Raw genomic sequence first — 19,788 nt, forward strand, 5'->3', positions numbered from 1 at the left:
CCCAAATTTGGGGAAATCAATATGCCCAGGGGGGGTTTTATTAAGTACATTAATTTAAGGGGATTTTTAGGGATACTTTATTAAGTAATTATTTTTAAAACGCACAATTCTATACAATTTATCCAACCTTCCAACCTACAAACTAAAGAAATATAAACTCTAAGCTTGAGTTATATAACCTAACATTTCCGCGAAAAGAACTTAATAATCTATTACTACTCGGTAATAGATTATTACGTTCTAAACATTCGTCAAACTGTACCATCGTAATGTGTGGTTACTGTGTCGTAAACCATGTTTAAACAGTCGTGAACGATTTTCCTTTTCATTCTAATTGGATGAATTACTGTAATGTACATTTAACTGTTTACTCTAAATGAATAACAACAATGTTTAAATCGTCAAATAGGAAAAAAAATAGATTTCATTTGATATATGTAATGCACTTAGTATCCTAGTAATACATAATATATTCAACAAATTAATTTAAACGATGCTCAATCAGCTAGTTACTGATCAAGGTTTTCCTTTTTGTAATACGTGAATCAGTTCCAAACAGGGGAATCACCTCCCCACTCATGTTTGTTTTCCTTATTAAGCAGTATAAAGCATAAGTGTTTGGGGAAATTAAAGGCCTCATTCGTCTATTAAGAAACGTCAAAGAAGTAGAGTAGGTATTTGTTTAACAAATTGGTATTTGAAATAAGAATATTACAAACAATTGAAAGATAAAGAAATTGTTTAATCTAAAAATTAGAAACTATTATCTAGAACTAGACAATTAACTTGACAAGAAAAAAAAGGATATTATTTTTGTAAACATATTTAATTAATATCATAGCCATCAGTAGAGAAATAAAACACTCCTGTTGCATTACCAGGATTCCAGAAACCGGCTATAGTTACTTCATTAGCTGCGCAAGAGCCATGCTTGAACAATTTGTACGAGTCACATTTCCAAGCCAAAAACCAATTAGGATTACTGACAGTGGATGTCCAAATATCAATACAAGCTCTATGATTACATTTCGCTGCTTTTGAGGAGTCAAATATACCAGGAATCAAGGGTGTACTGCAGTGAGGTTGTGTGGAACCTTTTTTATTTATAAAGAAGTCTATATCACCCAAAACACTTGTTGTTCCTAATCCTCCAGCATTGCAATGGTATACCTCTACGTATTCCGCTACTCCAGATCGTATTTGCTCTTCAATTAAACTATTTGAGAAGCACGGTCCAGCAGGATCTAGTGCTGTAATTCTTGCTATTTTATTGCCTGTATTTTTGAAGAATGTATCACCGGTATGCGCCAAGGCTTGCGCGCCTAAACTATGTCCTATACAGTGTATGCTTTTGGCAGATATTCCATTATTAGCTAATTCAGTCAACATATCTCCTACAGCTTTACCGATATAGTGAACGTATTTTACAGATCGCTCGTAACTCTTAATGTTACCTTGTCTGTTATTAGTGTATGGAGAATGATCTAGAATGATTAAGTAACTGTTCGGATAGTTTCTGAACGTGTCTCTTACACGTTCTTCGGTCTTCTTGTTTATGTTTGATTTGTAACCGGCAACGAAGACGATGAATTTCTTAGTTTTGTCCAGTTCCTTGTAGGCAAGGATTCCTTTGGCTGCATCGTTTATGTGGAATGTTTCGACCTCGTTTCTTGGCAAATCGTAGAAGTACACGTCGATTTCGCTGACGTCAAGATTCAGTGTTTTGTCGTGATCACCTGCAATTGACAATTTCGTTTATTGGACTAGATTAACTACGATAGGATAATAACAGTCTTGAATTACTTGAAGGCGTTTTTTAAATAGGATAATTGAAGGTGCTCTTAAACGAAAAAATATTAATGAATGTACAGAGACTAAAGCTACCGATGAAAAGATATTGGTATTTGTTTGGTTACTAAAGGCTGATTACCTAACATATAAAACAATCCAACACCTATGCAGACATATGCCCGATGCCTCAAAGTGACGTCACGGGACGGGAAGCAAAACTAATTTAGCGAGCATTATAAAACTATTTTACACTTTCTATTTACAGACGTATTTCCCCTTAAAACAGACTCCGGCCGGTATCTAATAATATTTATATGTACTAACTATACAGTATATGTATTCTAATGTAGCACACATTGAATAGAACGTGAACCGTGTCATGAAGTGTTGGTCAATATATTGGTTTGTAGCTCTGAATATATTATGTTTTGTCTTGCGTGGTTTATGCGCTTTGAAGGACACGTAAATTAGTCCATTACGTCATGTTAGAAAAGGGTTAATGTTTATTTTATTTATACTCTGAAACATCACCAGTTTATAACGAGGACAATCAAACACTTATAAACATATGAGTAATATACATGAGTAAAAATCAAATCCTGCATAACGCAGGGGCCGCCAAGCGTCCGCGAATATTCAAATAATAATGTAAATTCATCAATAGCAATTATATAGGAATACTAGTAGACCGGCCAAGCGTTGCTGTGACTATGGTTTTAGTTATATTACATAGTAGTAAACTATTCAAGGGAAACGGTAGGAGAAGACCAGTCATGGGGACCACCATGCTTTATGGTGGTTATGCCATTAAATTGTAGCTTATGTGAAACGTTGGTACTTTCAACACAGCGCCATCTGTTACAATTGTGACTATTAAATAAGAAACAAATATTTTGCAATAAAATAACATTGCGGGTATAAATTGAGATGTAAGCTATCCTATCTTTTAAGTTAGATCAAACTGCACACCGTGTGCAAATTTGATTGATATCGGTTCGGTAGTTTAGGAGTCCATAGCGGACAAACAACGTGACACGTAATTTATATATATTTAGATAATGAAGTAAAAAAAAAAATTAGTAAATATTTAAAAATGCAAGGTTGCTAAACAACTACGTATATGAGCGTTTTGGTTCAATTCTATATGATTTACGGTTCCTGGGTCATCGGGGTGTTTTAAATAATAAAGGATTTTATTTTTTACACTATATTAACCACTCGCGCAACAATAGAATAGAAGCGAAATAATGAAATGTTAATTGCTATGTAATAGTTGAAGAAAGTGCCTACGTCTGTCTATACTCTTGGGGTGTAACTCCCAAGTTTTAGTTAATTGCTATTAAACGAATTAATGCAATGTAACAGTTGAAGAGAGTGCCTATGTCTGGCTATACTCACGGGGCGTAACCCCGACGACTTAGGAAATCGCCACGCTTAGAAAAGCGGGATCACCAAACGAAATGTTACATAAAACGAAGCCACCAGGTGGCGAAACGGAGTTCGCCGAGTTTGCTAGTTTTGTCATAAAATTTTACAATAGTAAAATAGTTGAGTTATTTAAAAACATTTATAGTCATAAAACAACAGGTGCAATGATTGTACCCACTATTATATTTATTTTAATTTAAAGTATGCTCTGCTTCTTGGTTGGAACTAATTTTAGACCACAAAAATTAAAATCCAAATAAGCGTAATTGAAGTTTGTGACTGTATGCTTAGTTTGGATATAAGTTAAGCAGTGTTAGTCTGGACTCTCAACCACGACGCGCGGTCGTGCACCAATAGAGTTTTCATTCTATCTACGCATTCAATACTTTCTCGCTGTGATGTTTAATATTGACAGGAAAATCGTCGGCTTTCCGTACAAAATTACTATACAGAACTAGTATAAAAAAAATTATCAAAGAAACAAATGCGATGCGGCCTAAGTATAGGGTTTTAATATTATTATACCAATATATTAGTAGACCCATGCGACTTCTTCAATACAAAGAATCCCCTTGTGAGGTGTGTGCTGTGATATTGCAGGCCTCGATTGTGAGGAAGTTGGATTGCTTGCGCTTGCTTCTCATGTCAATTTCACACGTGTATATCCTTTCTGTAATGTTTTAGTAAGTCTCTGATCTAATTTTACCATATGTGATGTTTGAGAGCAAAATAAATTTGTTTGTTTTCATTTATACAATGACGTCATATTTCAACGGAAATTTAAATATCATATTGAGGTAAAAGAAGATTGGCCCATTTATCTTAGTCAGACATTGATAAGATAACAAAAAAATAACATTTTTCGGTATAGTTTAAAATGCGATTCGAGTTCAATCTTTTGCAATAATTTATGTAATTAATGTAATTACAGCTTCAATTATAATTTAAAACTGTTTTTTAACTTATAGAACGAACATCAAAGTTGGCTACGCTTAAGAGGACCAAAACATGGGCACGCATTTATGGTCAACATTGTAATAATTAAACGCGTTTAAAACGCAAAAACTGTAGATTTAAATTGTGTTCTTATGGTAGGAGCAAAATTTAAAACTAGTTACTTAAGTAAGCCTTATACGTTGTCACAAGGTTCCCACAAGGCAACTGCGATCGTAATCGGATCGATAATATTAATCTCTTTACGGAAATCTGTTTAATTTCCGACGCTCCGGCGTCACAATGACCTGCCCCAAAAATTTTAATTTAACCATGTCCCGCATTTCAGTTGTCACGAGTTATATAGCCTTCCTCGACACAAAAATATTTTCTCAATTTTAATCAGTTCCAAAAACACAACTTCATAGAAGACACTCTCAGATATGTTTCAATATATATTTTTTTAACTGTTTATGAAAGTATTAATTTCTCTGGAGTACGTCAATATTGTACAGCATTTATCACTATCGAAATAGGTAAGCCTTTAAGTTTTACCAGCAATATATGTTATTATACATATATATTAATTTAAATATGTATATGCATACTTTATACACAGTACACATGCTACTTCAGTGTTTCATACGAGGCAAAATACTTACATTTGATCAAATTAGAATGTAATGCGATTTGAAATGGTCCGTACTTCTCCAAGTCACCACGTCCCCACGTGTACGCGTGTGAAAATAAACACATAAACAAACACGCAAACATAAACATTATAACACAAGTATTCGCTACTCAGAATATAACCAGACTGAGATCGTGAACGAGTGAGTGTAGGTCATTCACAGATCATGATTCATTCAGTTATCACGTCACCGATAAAGGTACTTCACTCAGGTAAACAAAGGCGGTAAATAATGAAATAAATGTAGTTAATTATGTTTGATTTAATTGTAATATTGTCCCTATAGGATTAATTGGGTCTTATGATTTTTTGTACGATAATGGTATACCATTAGAAAAATATATATTATTAATTATAAATAAGCCTCATTTATTCCTTGAAACATACATCCATCTTTACAAAATATTTGTTTTCTTTTTTGGAGCAGGCCTATCCGCCTAAAAAGTATAGGCCTCCTCCAACAGGCTTCATCTCTCTCTATCTTGAGCATGTTTCTGCAAATCTTCCCCAACATCTTAAGCTTATCAGCCCACCGTGCTAGAAGGCGACCTCTCTTTCTTATCCCTATTTGTCCATGCGAGCGGTGTAGCCCGCCCATTTCCACTTAAGTTTTTTACAATGGGATAGTGCATCAATAGTTTTTGTTTTCTTTTTTATTTTCTTATTTCTGTTCTTCTTTTTACCACAGCCCGAATAATCCATGATTATCATTAATCTATAGACATTTTTATTTTATAATCGTAGACAAGAAGGCGATCATTCTTCTGTGTCTGACACGTGTCTTCGATTCTTCGACCTGACGTGCCGAGAGAAAATTCTAATTCGCTTGTAGAAAGAAAATTCTACTGGTGTACAGCCGTTTTCTTCACACTTCACATTTAGGAAGAGGTTCGCACGCTTAATCCGCTAGGCCAACACTGTTCTTCTCGTCTAGAATGATTGTTAATAAAGACTTAATTTAAGTAAGTTAAATTAACGTAAGTTAAGCATTATTAATATTAATAATGAAGTGCTTTAAAGTCCTAGGCCATATGTTGTCTATAAATAACTTATGTATGCAAATTAAATTCAAAACGAGTTTCAGGTTGTCTAGTAATATATAGGTACATAATTTTTTAATTGAGACAAAGTATAGTGACGATGAAGATAAATTTACACAGATCAAGATAAATATTTTGTCACAATATGACATAGCATTCGGAAGTTGCGCTGGAGAGCAGTGTTGGCGTAGGACCATCAGCGTGTGACTCTCATCCCTGAGGTCGCAGGCTCCCCCGGCTCCAATAGATTTCTGTCTATGTGCGCATTTAACACTAGCCCGTACGGTGAAGGAAAACATCGATAAGACCAAAATAGTGGATGCCGTGTTTCAGGCAAAAGGCTGATCACCTATTTGTCTATTTAGAAAAACTAATCACGAACAGAAGAAATCCAAGACCCAGACCTAAAAGGTTGTAGCGCCATTGGTTTTTTATCTGGGTAAACATACCCAAACATAGTTATACAGTATTATAAGAAGTATTATTGGATAATCCGAAAAAAACAAACTAAATCTATGAATATGAGATTGTTGGTAAAATAATAATAAGGTCTTTATTCGGATAATAAAGTATTCACAATATTAGCTGTTATTCTAATGATATTAGTACCAGCTCCACATGAGTGAGTAATAACTTTATCTTAGCAACTGATCTAATATTAGCATTGATAAACAGTGTACATACATAACTCAAGACGTTTGACGTAATATATGGTGTTATTATTTACTGTATGTACCAATTATATGACGGAATACTACTTTAGTTTATATTAGGTCCTTACATATGAAATGTGCGTTTTGTAAACCAAAAAAATTTAAACGGGAAAATGAAATGAATCGTAACCAAAGAGGAGATATTTGAAGTCACAGTGGCCAGGACAACAAAACGTCAATTTCATATGTAATCACCTAATATTATATTCGTTGTCATATTAATAAAAAAATATGAGACAATTGTCGGGGTACACAGCCTTAAGGTGCGCTTACACGGGCAACTAAAATTGCTCAATTCCAGTCAATACTCGTCAACTATGACGTCACGACCGCATCAAGCAATTTACGGCAACGACAACAAGCATCAATACTGCGCAATACAATATTGAGCGATATGGCGCAACATCATCAACTAGGCAATACTGTCCTACACGAGCATTTCAGTATTCGCTCGCTATGGACGACATTGTTCTTGCTGCGGCGACTTGTAGCGCTTTTTTTATTATTAATCAAAAACAAAAAAGAAAGAAAAGGAATAGGTGTATCTGGGTGCGATCGTTTTTGGCAAAGAGACCGCAATTTTCACTGTGTAAAGAATTAGATGATATATTATTCAAAAACTTTACTTTTGAATAAAGTAATTAGAAATTATTATTATTTAGACCTCTCGCTCTCCCCGCGGAAGCAAGACGGCGAGCCGCAAAACAAACAAGTGCGAATGAGATATATACAAAAATTGCTTGGAATTTCCAAGTCCATTGGATATTTGTCAATTCGTATCTGCGACATTGAGCGATATGAAATATCTGGAGCAATTAGAAGCAATATCGCCGAAATAATTTATTGAAATTTATTGTATTTATTGAAATTGCTCCATTAATTGCTCCAGATCGGTCCATTCGTATCGCCGAGCAATTATTGCCCTCGTGTAAGCGCATCTTTAGTATAGTAGGTTTAGGTCAACCTATGAAGTCGGACTTCCGTTAAAATAAACCGGTCAAGGATTTGCGTGTGTTCAAGTTCATTAGAACATGCGAAATGAATAATTTATTAAGATTTATTTAACTATCGACTTTATAAAACGGAAGTAAGCGTTTTGAGCTGTTTTTGTTGGAATAAAAAATGACGATCTATTTAAATTTAAATTTTTTAAAATGGAATATTTCTAAATCCAAAGCATCCAAATGACTTTTGGAGATGGTTATTTTGATTTTAACAGGTATATTCGAACGTAGGGAACGACAAGGCAGTCTCAATAAAATTAGATCAGTAGTTTGACATATGCATTTCTGGAGAGGACATACAGATATGTTTTTTCTCATCAGTTACGGGTATTTGAAGTCAGTTAAATTTTTATACTGATTAAAAAACAGAAATGTAATACACTACTCTAAATGCCTTCCGCTAACTACGACACTGGTCGTATTTTTACCGAAAAAGTGAATTTCGCGGTTAAACCACTTAAGAATGACTTGACTATTAATAAAATAATAAATGCGTTTCAAAGAAGTCCTAAATTGTAAAAAAAAATGGTGCGTGTACTTATGTACGCGCGTAAGAAGTTATACTTCTTTGGCTTTTGGGTAATAAATATTTAGCGTTTATAATTAGTATATTATTCAATTATGAATTAATATTAATAATTATTATTATTTATTATTTTATTATATTATTAACTCAATTTAATAATTAGGTATGTTTAAGTAGATAACAGATAGGTCTTTGTGAAAAAGCATTGCTAAATTTCTTTGAAAAAATAATTAAAACTCCTTTATTTGTTTAAAAGGTACTACAAATGTCATTATGGTCATTCAAAATTCTTGGCATAGCTGCTAACGTCACGCATAGGTATTCTATTTCTTTTCCCATACTGATAATTTTGTGTCACGGTGCGCGCGCATCGTAAAATTTCACTCTCATAAATTTTTCATAACGCGCCTAAAGAAGTATAACTTCAAAAAAATTAAATGTATTTTTGTCTGGTACAGTGATGAGAAATGAGGCTGATTCACTTATCATATGTTATCAGTAAGATAGCTGATACTTCCTATGGTAGGAATATGACCTTCAATGAAGTAGGCAAGAAATTTTGGATAATTAGAATTTCTAACTTATAATTTACTAAATTACTTGTGAAAAGCAAAACTATTAGCATTGTTTAAACGTATTATCAAGTAGGTCATGGACTTATTCATTTTAAATATATATTTAGTTTTATTTAAAGTAAAAATAAACTAATCATAGTTGTAGTATATTCCCTTCTAACTTACTTGGGCATACTTCAGTGATTTTAGAAGTAATTTCGTATTTTAATACTAAGTTTATTTCGAAACATTTTATATGAAATAAGTCAAAAGACGTGTCGTATTGACAAGTTTTGCAGAAACTCATCACCCGAGTTTGGGAAACTTTTAATTAATATCGTATTTCATTACTTGATACCTATCATAGGAGCTTTGTGTTAATCCTACTTGTGAACCGTTTGACATAAATTCAGAAGGGCTTTGGTTTTGTTCGGTGTAAGTTTCGGTATAAGAAACATGTACGACAATATATTTGTTTCTTTGCGTCTATTATATAATTCTCAATCTCAACAGATCTTTATTCATGTAGGTAAACAATTACACTTATGAATTGTCGAGTTAAATTAATTGTAAATTTACATTTACTACCAGTAATAAATTGATTACCGTGGTTTCGAATCTTATATTATGTGTATGTTTCGCAAAGAAATATATATGTGCTAGTTAATTGATACCGTAATTAGGTAACTTGAAGAACCTCTTAAGTCACTCTGATTCAGGTATATCATTGACAAGGAAATTTGACGCCCAATCTACACTTGTGGTCATCGATATAGGTTTCCGACGTAACAGAGATATAAAACAAGATAGAAAAATAGTTCGAAAATATTATTGTTCATATTACAATAAGGCCAAATTTATTTTGCTTTTGTACGAATTTTTGTAATGGTCTTATGATACCGTTTCATCTAGGCGTAAGATCGCCCGCTTTAATTTTGTCGGCGATTTAAAAAGAAGACATTTTTAATAAAATTTCTCATTATTTTACAAACGCTGATACACACACTAGGACAGTCGTGTGTTGTGGGTGTCCAGCCTTGCGATTCTGTAACTCACTTTTCGAACTCTCACAGCGGTTTTCGCAGCGGCGGTCGCGCTAAAATCAGTCGTGAAGCAATCATTTTACGATTTGGCATTCTGATAAACAATAACAAGCTCCCTCCTTATCCCTACACCTTTTTTTATAGAACAGGGGGCAAACGGGTAGGAGGTTTACCTGATGTTAAGTGTTACCGCCTCCCATGGACACTCAATGCCAGAGGGCTCGCAAGTGCGTTGCGGCCTTTTCGAATTGGTTCGGAAACACTACAGTGGGCAGCTGGTTCCACATAGTGCGGCAAAACTGCCTTAAAAAAGGCTCAGTTGTGAAACGAACCTTTACACAAACACACTATCGTACACGTTACATTGTCGTAGTAGCAACACATTAACTATTAAAAAATATTCTATAGCCTGTGTTCATCGGGAATAACGTAGGGTTCTAATGGTGAAATAATTTTTCAAATCAGTCCTGTAGTTTTGGAGGCTATGCAATGTAAACAAACACTCAAATCTTTCTTCTTTGTAATAGGAGGAGTAGATGTCTATCGACAAACAAGGGATTTTACGGCATAAATTAAATATTAGTGAGAATAAGATATATTGAGAATTTGTTTTAAATTCATGTAGAAATAGATGCTGATCCGAGGAGATCGAATCAAATAGTAAACTGTTGTTAAATCTTCAATATCGCAGATGCTAAAATCACCGATTCCAAATCCGTATTCTGAACATGCAATTTGTATTGCACAGTGAAAAGCCTACAATTCGTCACCTACGACAGCTTATTCTCCACATTCACGAAATAATACCATGCTCCCACAACGCAAAACAAACGAAAACGAACCTTAAGTTAGAACAAAAAGGACTACAATACTTGAAAGTAGAAAATTTCAACCGTAGATAACGTCCAGTTTAAATAGAGCCCCAACATTTGTTACAATGTTTACCTAAAACTGCGGCGCGACCGACCGAGAGGGTTCAATGTTAAATGGTGTTGAATAGAAACATCGCGTCAGTCGTAGCTGCAAAGTGCATCTAGTTAGGGAGGCTGGGTACAATATGCCATCAATATTGCCTGCTTTCCGAGCATCCTCTTTCAAAATGGCGCAGATACAATGGCGAGATAGTAGAGTAATTACTCATAGATGGATTTAAAATTTTCGGTCATGTATTTTTTAAGGTTTTGGTATTACGTACGTAGCTGTTCACAGCAGTGTTAGCCTAGTCTTCAGCGTGAGATTCTCATCCCTGAGGTCGTAGGCTCGATCCCTGGCTGTGCACCAATGGATATTCTTTCTATGTGCGCTTTTAACATTCGCTCGAAGGAAAACATCGTGAGGAAACCGACTTGCCTTAGACCCAAAAAGTCTACTGCGTGTGTCAGGCACAGGACGATCACCTACTTGCCTATTAGATTGCCAAATGATTATGAAGCAGATACAGAAATCTTAGGCGCAGACCTAATAAGGTTGTATCCATTGATTTATTTTATTTAAACAACGTAGTCCAAGTTTATAAAACACAAAGCGATTTAGAAATGCGTCATTTTCATATTGCGAATAGAAAGTGTTTCTTATCGATCACCAATTTCACGTTAATTATGTGTCGGAGAAATATCGTCACTCCATTGATATTGACATCGACATTAGCGGATTTACTGGTCATTTGGGTAAAGTGAGTTATTGAATCCTTTTAACACTACAAATAACACTTTGCTTAAATTCTAACGAGCAGCTTAAGGTTCCGATCCCACTTTAAATCCCAATCTACTAGACGAAACCTCTCATTACCACAATGCACCACTATTTTTTAATCAGAACTGTCCTGCGCTCCCGGTACGCACCGTCAAAAGTCAAGATGGCGCCTCACCCACTCAAGGCATTTGCTCTGCTCTGATTGGTCGTACAAATATTCTTACTTTTATCCATTAAATTAAGCAAACAAATTAAATTAAATTATAATTCTTAATATAAAAGAAAAATCAATGATTAACTAAAGTAACAATAAATATTTATGGTTAATTGACTGGATCATAACATCATAAATCCTATTTGTATGCATTTTTCTATTTAGTTATTATTATAGTTATATTATAATGAGAAGAAATAAATATAAAGGTATTATAATTATTATTATATTATAGTGTATCACTGATAGAAAACATGATTAAATATTGTGTTTCTCAAATATAATATTACAATTTATAAACTACATTTTAAATACTTCAAAGATCTCTTTGTTATAATAGCTCTGCGTTCAGTCATTTGAGACTCATCACTTTGTCTCAAAATTTGAAGACACTTTACATCGAGTGTTCAATAGATGCAACTCAGCCGAAGTTCCGCTGCGAGAGGAATTGAAATTTGTATCGGGAATGCTCAAATATTATAAACAGTCAGCTCCGCTATGAATTTGAAAATGTAACATCAAATACAATGTCAAATATACAATCGTGGCGATACACACTATCAGAGGATGTAGTGTTAATAAGTACCATGTTAACTCTCTGGTCTATTTGTTTAAATAAAATTGGGGCACACATGAGGGTGAATTATTTTGAAATATTATAATTATTGCAAACGTATTTTAATAATTATTGACCTCTACAATTTTTGGTCATGATACTCGCTGTGTGCGTTCATTTATTTTGTATCTTTATTATTTATGTACAGTTTATTTATTTATTTACATTGGTACTTAAGAAATATAAAATAAAATATTTAATGTGACAAGCACTTATAGGCAAACAACAAACACGAAGAGAAAAAAAATACATCGATTCATCTAATATATAAAATTTTCGTGTCGCGGTGTTTGTAGTTTAACTCCTCCGAAACGGCTCGACCGATTCTCATGAAATTTTGTGTGCATATTGGGTATGTCTGAGAATCGGACAACATCTATTTTTCATCCCCCTAAATTTTATTTTTTATTTTTAGATGAAAGTTTTAATACATACAACCCCTAATTTTCACCCCTCTACGATCAACCCCTATTTTTTATTTTGTAATATATCGTTTGTACGATATACATGGCAAAACGACGTTTGCCAGGTCAGCTAGTAAATTATAAAAACTAAAGGAAAATTGATTTAAAAAACGTGAGGAGAGTAAATGATATCCAGACCTAGCTCATTTATCAGAATGCTTACATCTACGTAATATTTTAAAACATACGACCTTTACCAATAATAAAGCTATACAATAGCTTAAAAAATCCAGGTAAACCCATACTCTAAACAAACTTAGTATGATTACATTTTAGACGCTGAGTTCTTTTAATCTAGTACCAATTATAATCGCTATGCGTCATAGATTTCTCTTAATGGACGTTAGAAATAATAAAATGTTTAAAGGTGAATTAGTTATTTACTAAGTTTATATATTACACACAATAGATGTAATTACAATAATATGACCTTTCATGTGATCTACGGGTCTGCAACAAAACAAAACTGCTACATGGTATTCACGATATACTCAAAGGAACTGTATGAGGTAACTGTGGCTCGGCTATGCTATTTCCTCTTTGTGTTCATTTTCATTATCATGAGAGCCGTGCTATTTCTAGATGTTCTGTTATCCGAGTAAATCTGAGGTTTTATTATTCTTCCTTAAACGCTAAAAGTAGCGTACTAATTCCTAAGAGGCCGACAACGCACTCGTGAGCCCTCTGGCATTGGGAGTAGTGTTGCCCAAAATCGGTCTTGGTCTTGCAGTCTTGGTCTTGTTCTTGCACTTTTGCAAGACCAAGACCAATACCAAGACCGCCTTATTGTAGCAAGACCAATACCAAGACTGAAGCCTGCAAGACTTGAGCAAGACAATACTTAAACCTGCAAGACTCTTGCGTCTTGCAGTTAAGTCAAACTGAGATTTGGGCATTATTAAGTAGGTATTTGTATTAAATCCCGATTTTGAGAAACGTTCCCCAGTATCAAAACCGTAGGTATCGTCATAACACTAAACTAAGGGCTGCAGTTGTATCTGCAGTTGGCAACGTGCCGCTCGTCTGAAAGAACCCTGAAAGGTATTGTATTGATTAGGTAGGTAAGTACTTATTATATTTCAACTATTTATTAAGTAGGTAGCGTGTTAATACTCACAAATCTGTTCCCATCATCCCATGTGATGTAAATGTACCTAGAATAACTTTCTAGCAAAGTTCATACCTTGTTGATCTACCACAGATCTGCCAGCGTTGCCAGATTTTTTATTGTCAAGGCGGGATTTTGGAACTTTTTCAGTTAAAAAAGTGGGAATCTCTCGTCAATAGCGGGACATAGTAACTAAAGGTGATATTTTAAATCAGAGTTACCCTATCGTTAAACACTTGTCTTCTTAATAAAAAAAAAAAAATAAACAAAACAAAACTAAACCAAAAAAAGTATTCATATCATTAGACAAATGGCGTTTCAAATAATTGTCAGAAATCTGAGGAATGAGTATATGATATACCTGGTATCTTTTTTTGGTAGCTGTTAAAAGAGCTGGTGCAATTTCTGAGCATGGCAGTGGTGTCTTGAGTAACCCCAAAAAGCGGGAAAAATGTCCCGCGCGGGGCATTTCATGTTCATTAAAAAATCGGGACGTATGGCAACGCTGGTATCTACCTATAATAATATATTATGCTTGTTTATGTCTAATGTGCAGATTTTACGTTAGTACTCGTAGGTTGGTATGTGCTTAAAATTATAGCCAACAAAATTATATAAACATTATGTAGGTAGCTACTTATGTTTCAAAGTTTATATTATTCTTCTATTCAGAAAAATTTAAAACTAACAAGCTAGCGAGTCGAGTAGGTCTAGTAACAGTTTCTACGGCAGCCAATGTTATGGTACAGACGCCAGCACATTGAGCTCCTACAATCTGTCAAATTTCTTTAACAGATTTTCAACTTTATCGCTAGAGTATTAAGGTTCAAGGTTAATTGGGAAAATGTGACGTTCTGCGAATAAACTGTTGGTCGGTCGGTGTATTATATACCTAATTATTTGATAATTTACCGACAAAGACGCCGCGGTTTGCAACAAGTGTATCACAGCATTTGACACTGTTTGAGCGCCGCATTTGCCGACAAAGAGTACGGACAGAGGCACACAAAATTGTTACCTATTTTGGTAGGGTTGGTATAGGGGGATAAAATTAAATGTCTCAGCAGTAGGTAGGTATAAATTGAATGCTCTGAGTTTCTTGTACAAATACATTCTCACACTGGCTGTCCGGCGAGATCATAATTAATAACTAAGTAGGTATTGCATCTATTGAATTTCGAATATTTTAATTTCGAAATAATCATTGTTAATATCGGTAAATGATAGATAGTGAGTGATATACCTAGGTACTAAAATGTGAGCAGCAAGATTGAAAATTGTATATGCCATGTCAGTGCTTTCCATAAGTTTATTTTAAAAAAAGCTCTTAAGTAAGATTTAGAGTTCACTATTACACACAACAAATTATGAAAAATATATTTAGACTGAGTACTTAGGGAATTAGTAGAAAAAATATTCTATCGTAGATACCTAGTTAAAACGTTGTGTTTACTTAATTTTATTTTTCTGTGCTAATGCCAGCATTGACAACCCTACCAAAATAGGTAAAAATTTAGTCCGCCTTAGTCCTAGACTTTGTGTTGCCGCCGTCGCGTCGCTTTCATGTCAAAGGTCGCCGCCACTGCCCATGTTCCAAAGAATAAAATAGGTTTCCGGGTGCTCAGAACGGACGCCAATAGATTATGTTGTCCTCGCAAGGAAGATTGTAGTCGTAAGCATATTATAAAAAAAATTGTAATAACAATATACCTAGTTTATATTATTATTATACCTTTTTAAAGGACATTGCACTGCAAATTTGGAAGTGGGTTAATTTAAACAAACTTGAAACGTGGAAAAACTCCAAATATGAGTGACGTCGTGGGTTTTGTTTTAAAATCACACACTTCCAAAAATCGAGATTTAAAGTGTCGGTTTATCAACTTCTATCGTACCTACATGACGTGAGGCATGACCTAACGGAACATGCCTAGTTCCAATAAAAAAGGAACGTGATAAACAATATTATTTGCATTTATTATCTGCACTATATTTTTGCGTAGGCACAAAACCTATCTGATTCTGATTCTGATACTTCTGTTTTTTAATCTTTCAAAGATTTATTCTATCTATCAAAGAACGCCGCATTTTTCTTTGTCGGTCTTCGGCTTGTGCTTATAAATATGAGTTTTTAGGGATGTTGCTTGAGGTTGACTGGTTCAGAATTACTTGGTCGATGTTAAAATAAAACTCCCTAATTACTTGTAGAGAAGAGGTGAAGATGGAATAGTGAATGAATGAATGATATTTATTTAAAAAACTGTGTACAATTATACTTAAAAATTATCCTACACTTACAACTAATATTGACATGTGGTGCCAAGATGCGGAGCGTTGATTGGTTGCGCAGGTACCAGAGTAGGCGATAAAACTGCGGCGCGGCAAAAAGTTGGCCTTTTTCTGCACGCAGCCGTCGAAGCGTACGAACGTGTTCTTCTCAGAACACTTCGGTATCGTAGCAATACGATAACGCTGAAAACTGTCCTTTTCAGGACAAATTATCGTATCTCGACTAAACGTCTAACAACTGTCCTTTTCAGGACATATTATTCTTGTTTCACGACGAAAACGTTTGACAACTGCCCTTGTCAGGGCAAATTACCGTGTCTTACGACACGATGAAACTGTTCTTTTCAGAACACACGACCGTATCTATTCTGATATGTTCTTCTCAGAACACATCACTGTTTCAATACGACACGTTAATCAATCACCTACAGGATTCCCCCTCTAGCGAAGCGTACCGGCAGGCGTATAACGCGGCCTCGGCGAGTTGTCCTTGTAGGTATTGAGTTGTTCAGGTCGCTGTCATTTTGATGTTTCAGGTTGTTATCGTTTTGATGTTCCAGGTTGTTGTCGTTTTGATGTTTCAGGTTGTTATCGTTTTGATGTTTCAGGTTATTTGATGGTTTATGTAGTTCGCTCGCACTTGATGTGATTTGCTTGTTGCAGGTACTCGGTATTGTGTCAGTGGGCACATCTGGCTCGGCGATTGTGTAGGCGGGTTTGAGTCTGTCAATAGAGATGTTTGTTTCACGGTTATGTAACTGCAGCGTGAATATCTTGCTGTCTCGTTTCAGCACGCGATAGGGTCCGTCGTAGGGTGCTTGTAATGGCTTCTTTACGGCGTCTATGCGTACGAATACGTATTCACAAGTTTGCAGGTCGCGGTGTATGAATATAGGTTTTGTGTTGCTGTGTGGTTGGTTAGGCATTGGTTGCAAGTTACGTATTGCGTCGCGCAGCTGATCGATGTAGGCAGAGTCCATAATGACGTTATCGCGGGTGGTTGATAAGAAATCACCGGGTAAGCGTATGTTGCATCCGTAGGTAAGTTGGGCGGCGCTTACGCCGGTGTCACTTCGCATAGCGGCGCGTAATCCGAGTAGGACGGTTGGTAGCTCGTTAATCCAGCTTCTTGCGGTCTGTAGTCTTGCCTTTAATGCGGCCTTAAGGACACGGTGCCATCTTTCGATGATACCGTTACACTGTGCATGGTATGATGTTGTACGCGTTTTTTCAATTCCGAGTAAGCGAGAAAGAGATGCAAATACTCTGCTTTCGAATTGGCGTCCTTGGTCCGTTGTAATTTTAGCTGGGCAACCGAAACGGGAAATCCATCCTTCGTATAATGCTTTGGCGACGTCTTCAGCAGTTATTTCGCATAATGGGTATGCTTCGGGCCATCTCGTCGCTCTGTCGATCATTGTCACTAGGTATCGATGACCGGTGGCCGCGGTAGGTAGCGGACCAACAATATCGATGTGCACGTGTTCGAATCGTTCGGTTGGTGAAAAAATTGATAATGGACTTGTTGTATGGCGTTGTATTTTGGCGCGCTGACACTGTAGGCATACTTTTGCCCACTTGCCGACATCTGCGTTCATTGAGGGCCAAAAGTAGCGTTGCGTAATTAATTTCCTCGTGGTCTTTATTCCAGGGTGACTAACGCTATGTACTGCGTCGAATGCGGTACGTCGGTATTCTTCAGGTAGGTACGGACGTATGTATGAGGTTGAAGTTTCGCAGAGTAATTTAATGTTTGACGCGGGCAGGTTTACTTCCTTGAAAGATAAGTTGCTCTGTAAACCGAGTGCTTTAATGTTATCGCTGTCGCGCTCTTGAGCTTTTGCGAGTAAATTGTAGTCGATCGGCGATGGACATGTAATTGCGTCGATGCGTGATAATGCGTCTGCGGCTGCATTTTGAGACCCACTGACGTGTCGTATATCAGTGGTAAATTCGCTGATATAAAGTAGTTGTCGGGTGCGTCTCGGTGATTCGCTGTTTGTATTTGATTTTGTATAAGCGAAAGTTAGCGGCTTGTGGTCCGTGTATATTATTATTTCACGTCCCTCGAACATTTTTCGGAAATGTTTGACAGCCATGTAGATGGCGAGTAGCTCTCTATCGTAGGTACTATAGCGAGTCTGTGCGTCGCTGAATTTCTTCGAAAAATAGCCGAGTGGTTGCCATGTGTTGTTGACAAATTGATTTAGTACGGCACCAGCTGTTTTGTCGCTCGCGTCGCTGAATATCGCTAGCGTCGCATGGTGAGACGGATGAGCGAGTAAAGCGGCGTTTTTTATGCTCTCTTTACATGCCTCGTAAGCTTGCGTCGATTCAGCGGTCCAGTCGATCTTAGTTTTGTCACGCTTCTTGATGTTGTGCAGGTAAGTATTTAGCGGCGCTTGTATGGAGGCGGCGTCTTTGACATTTTCGCGGTAAAAGTTTATCATACCGAGAAAACGTCGCAGTTCCTCTACGGTTTGTGGCTTTGGGAAATCTGTGATAGCCTGTACCTTCTCTTGGGGTGGCTGTATTCCTTCCGCCGTGACTTGATGACCGAGGAATTTGACAGTTGGCTGGCCGAAAACACATTTTGATGGGTTGATAGTAATGCCGTATTCTTCTAGTCGCTGTAATACGGTGCGTAGGTGTTTTCGGTGCTCTTCCTCGTCGATTGACGCTATCAGTAGATCATCAACGAAAGGAAATACGAAGTCGAGTTCGCGCAGTACTTCGTGAATAAAACGTTGGAATGTCTGGCCGGCGTTCTTTAGACCAGGACACATGCGCTGGAACTCGAAAAGGCCGAATGGTGTTATGATAGCTGTTTTCTCCACATCTTGCTCGCTGACTGGCAGTTGTTGGTAGGCGCGGTTGAGGTCAAGTGTGGAGAAAATTTTCTTCCCTGCGAGTTGGTAAGTGAAATCACGTATGCGTGGTATGGGATACCGATCGGGCTTGGTTATGGCGTTGAGCCTTCGGTAATCGCCACACACGCGTAGGTCTCCATTCTTCTTTGGCACGACGTGAAGAGGTGATGCCCAAGGGCTTTTGCTTGGTCTGCATAACCCTTGATCAATCATGCTCTGAAATTCTTTTCTGACCATTTCGTAGCGATGCGGCGCAATGGGGCGTGGCCTGCAGTGTAGAGGCGGTCCATTTGTTTCAATGAAGTGTTCGACGGAATGTTTAGGACTTAGCTTCATTGAAGTGAGTCTAGTTGTGCCTGGGAAATCGGCTAGTATGCTGTGGTAATTTTGCCCAATGTCTATACTGCGAACTGTAGGTATGCCCGCAGTACTGAGTTGAGCGTTAGTTACCAGCTGTGTTTTCCCGTCGATCAATCGTCGGTTTTTTACGTCGACAATGAGGTGGTGGTACTGTAAGAAATCTGCTCCCAGGATTGGCTTGGACACATCGGCTACGACGAATTTCCATGTGTATGGTCTTCGAAGGTTAAGATCGAGTGTGAGTGACTTCTCTCCGTATGTAGGAATTACAGTGTTGTTGGCGGCGTAGAGTTGAAATGGCAGTGGTTTTTCGCGTGAGCCTTTTTTCTTTGGTAGCACGGAGATATTGGCTCCTGTGTCGACCAAAAATGTAAGTTTCGTTACCCTGTCGGTAACGAAAAGGCGGTGTGATGATTCGGTAATGCCAGTTCCCGCCGCGGCCAGCGTTACTT

General features: G+C 36.6%; 1 protein-coding gene across 1 annotated transcript; it reads right to left on the reverse strand.

The window, feature by feature from the left end:
• Positions 1–807: 807 nt before the first annotated feature.
• On the reverse strand, positions 808–4,980 carry LOC125049646 (lipase member H-like). Its single transcript, XM_047649042.1, has 2 exons — positions 4,815–4,980; positions 808–1,736 (listed from the first exon to the last, which is right to left on the reverse strand). Exons 1-2 carry the CDS (start codon positions 4,930–4,932, stop codon positions 826–828), a joined length of 1,029 nt encoding a protein of 342 aa, XP_047504998.1. The 5' UTR covers positions 4,933–4,980; the 3' UTR covers positions 808–825.
• Positions 4,981–19,788: the final 14,808 nt, after the last annotated feature.

This window comes from Pieris napi, chromosome 5 (genome assembly GCF_905475465.1).
Source record: "Pieris napi chromosome 5, ilPieNapi1.2, whole genome shotgun sequence".
Taxonomy (NCBI): Eukaryota; Metazoa; Arthropoda; class Insecta; order Lepidoptera; family Pieridae; genus Pieris; species Pieris napi.

Coding starts and splice junctions, on each gene's coding strand:
- LOC125049646 (XM_047649042.1), bottom strand. CDS start 4,932: ATGTTTATGTTTGCGTGTTTGTTTATGTGTTTATTTTCACACGCGTAC. Junction 1,737..4,814: donor ACATTCTAATTTGATCAAAT/GTAAGTATTTTG, acceptor TGTCAATTGCAG/GTGATCACGACAAAACACTG.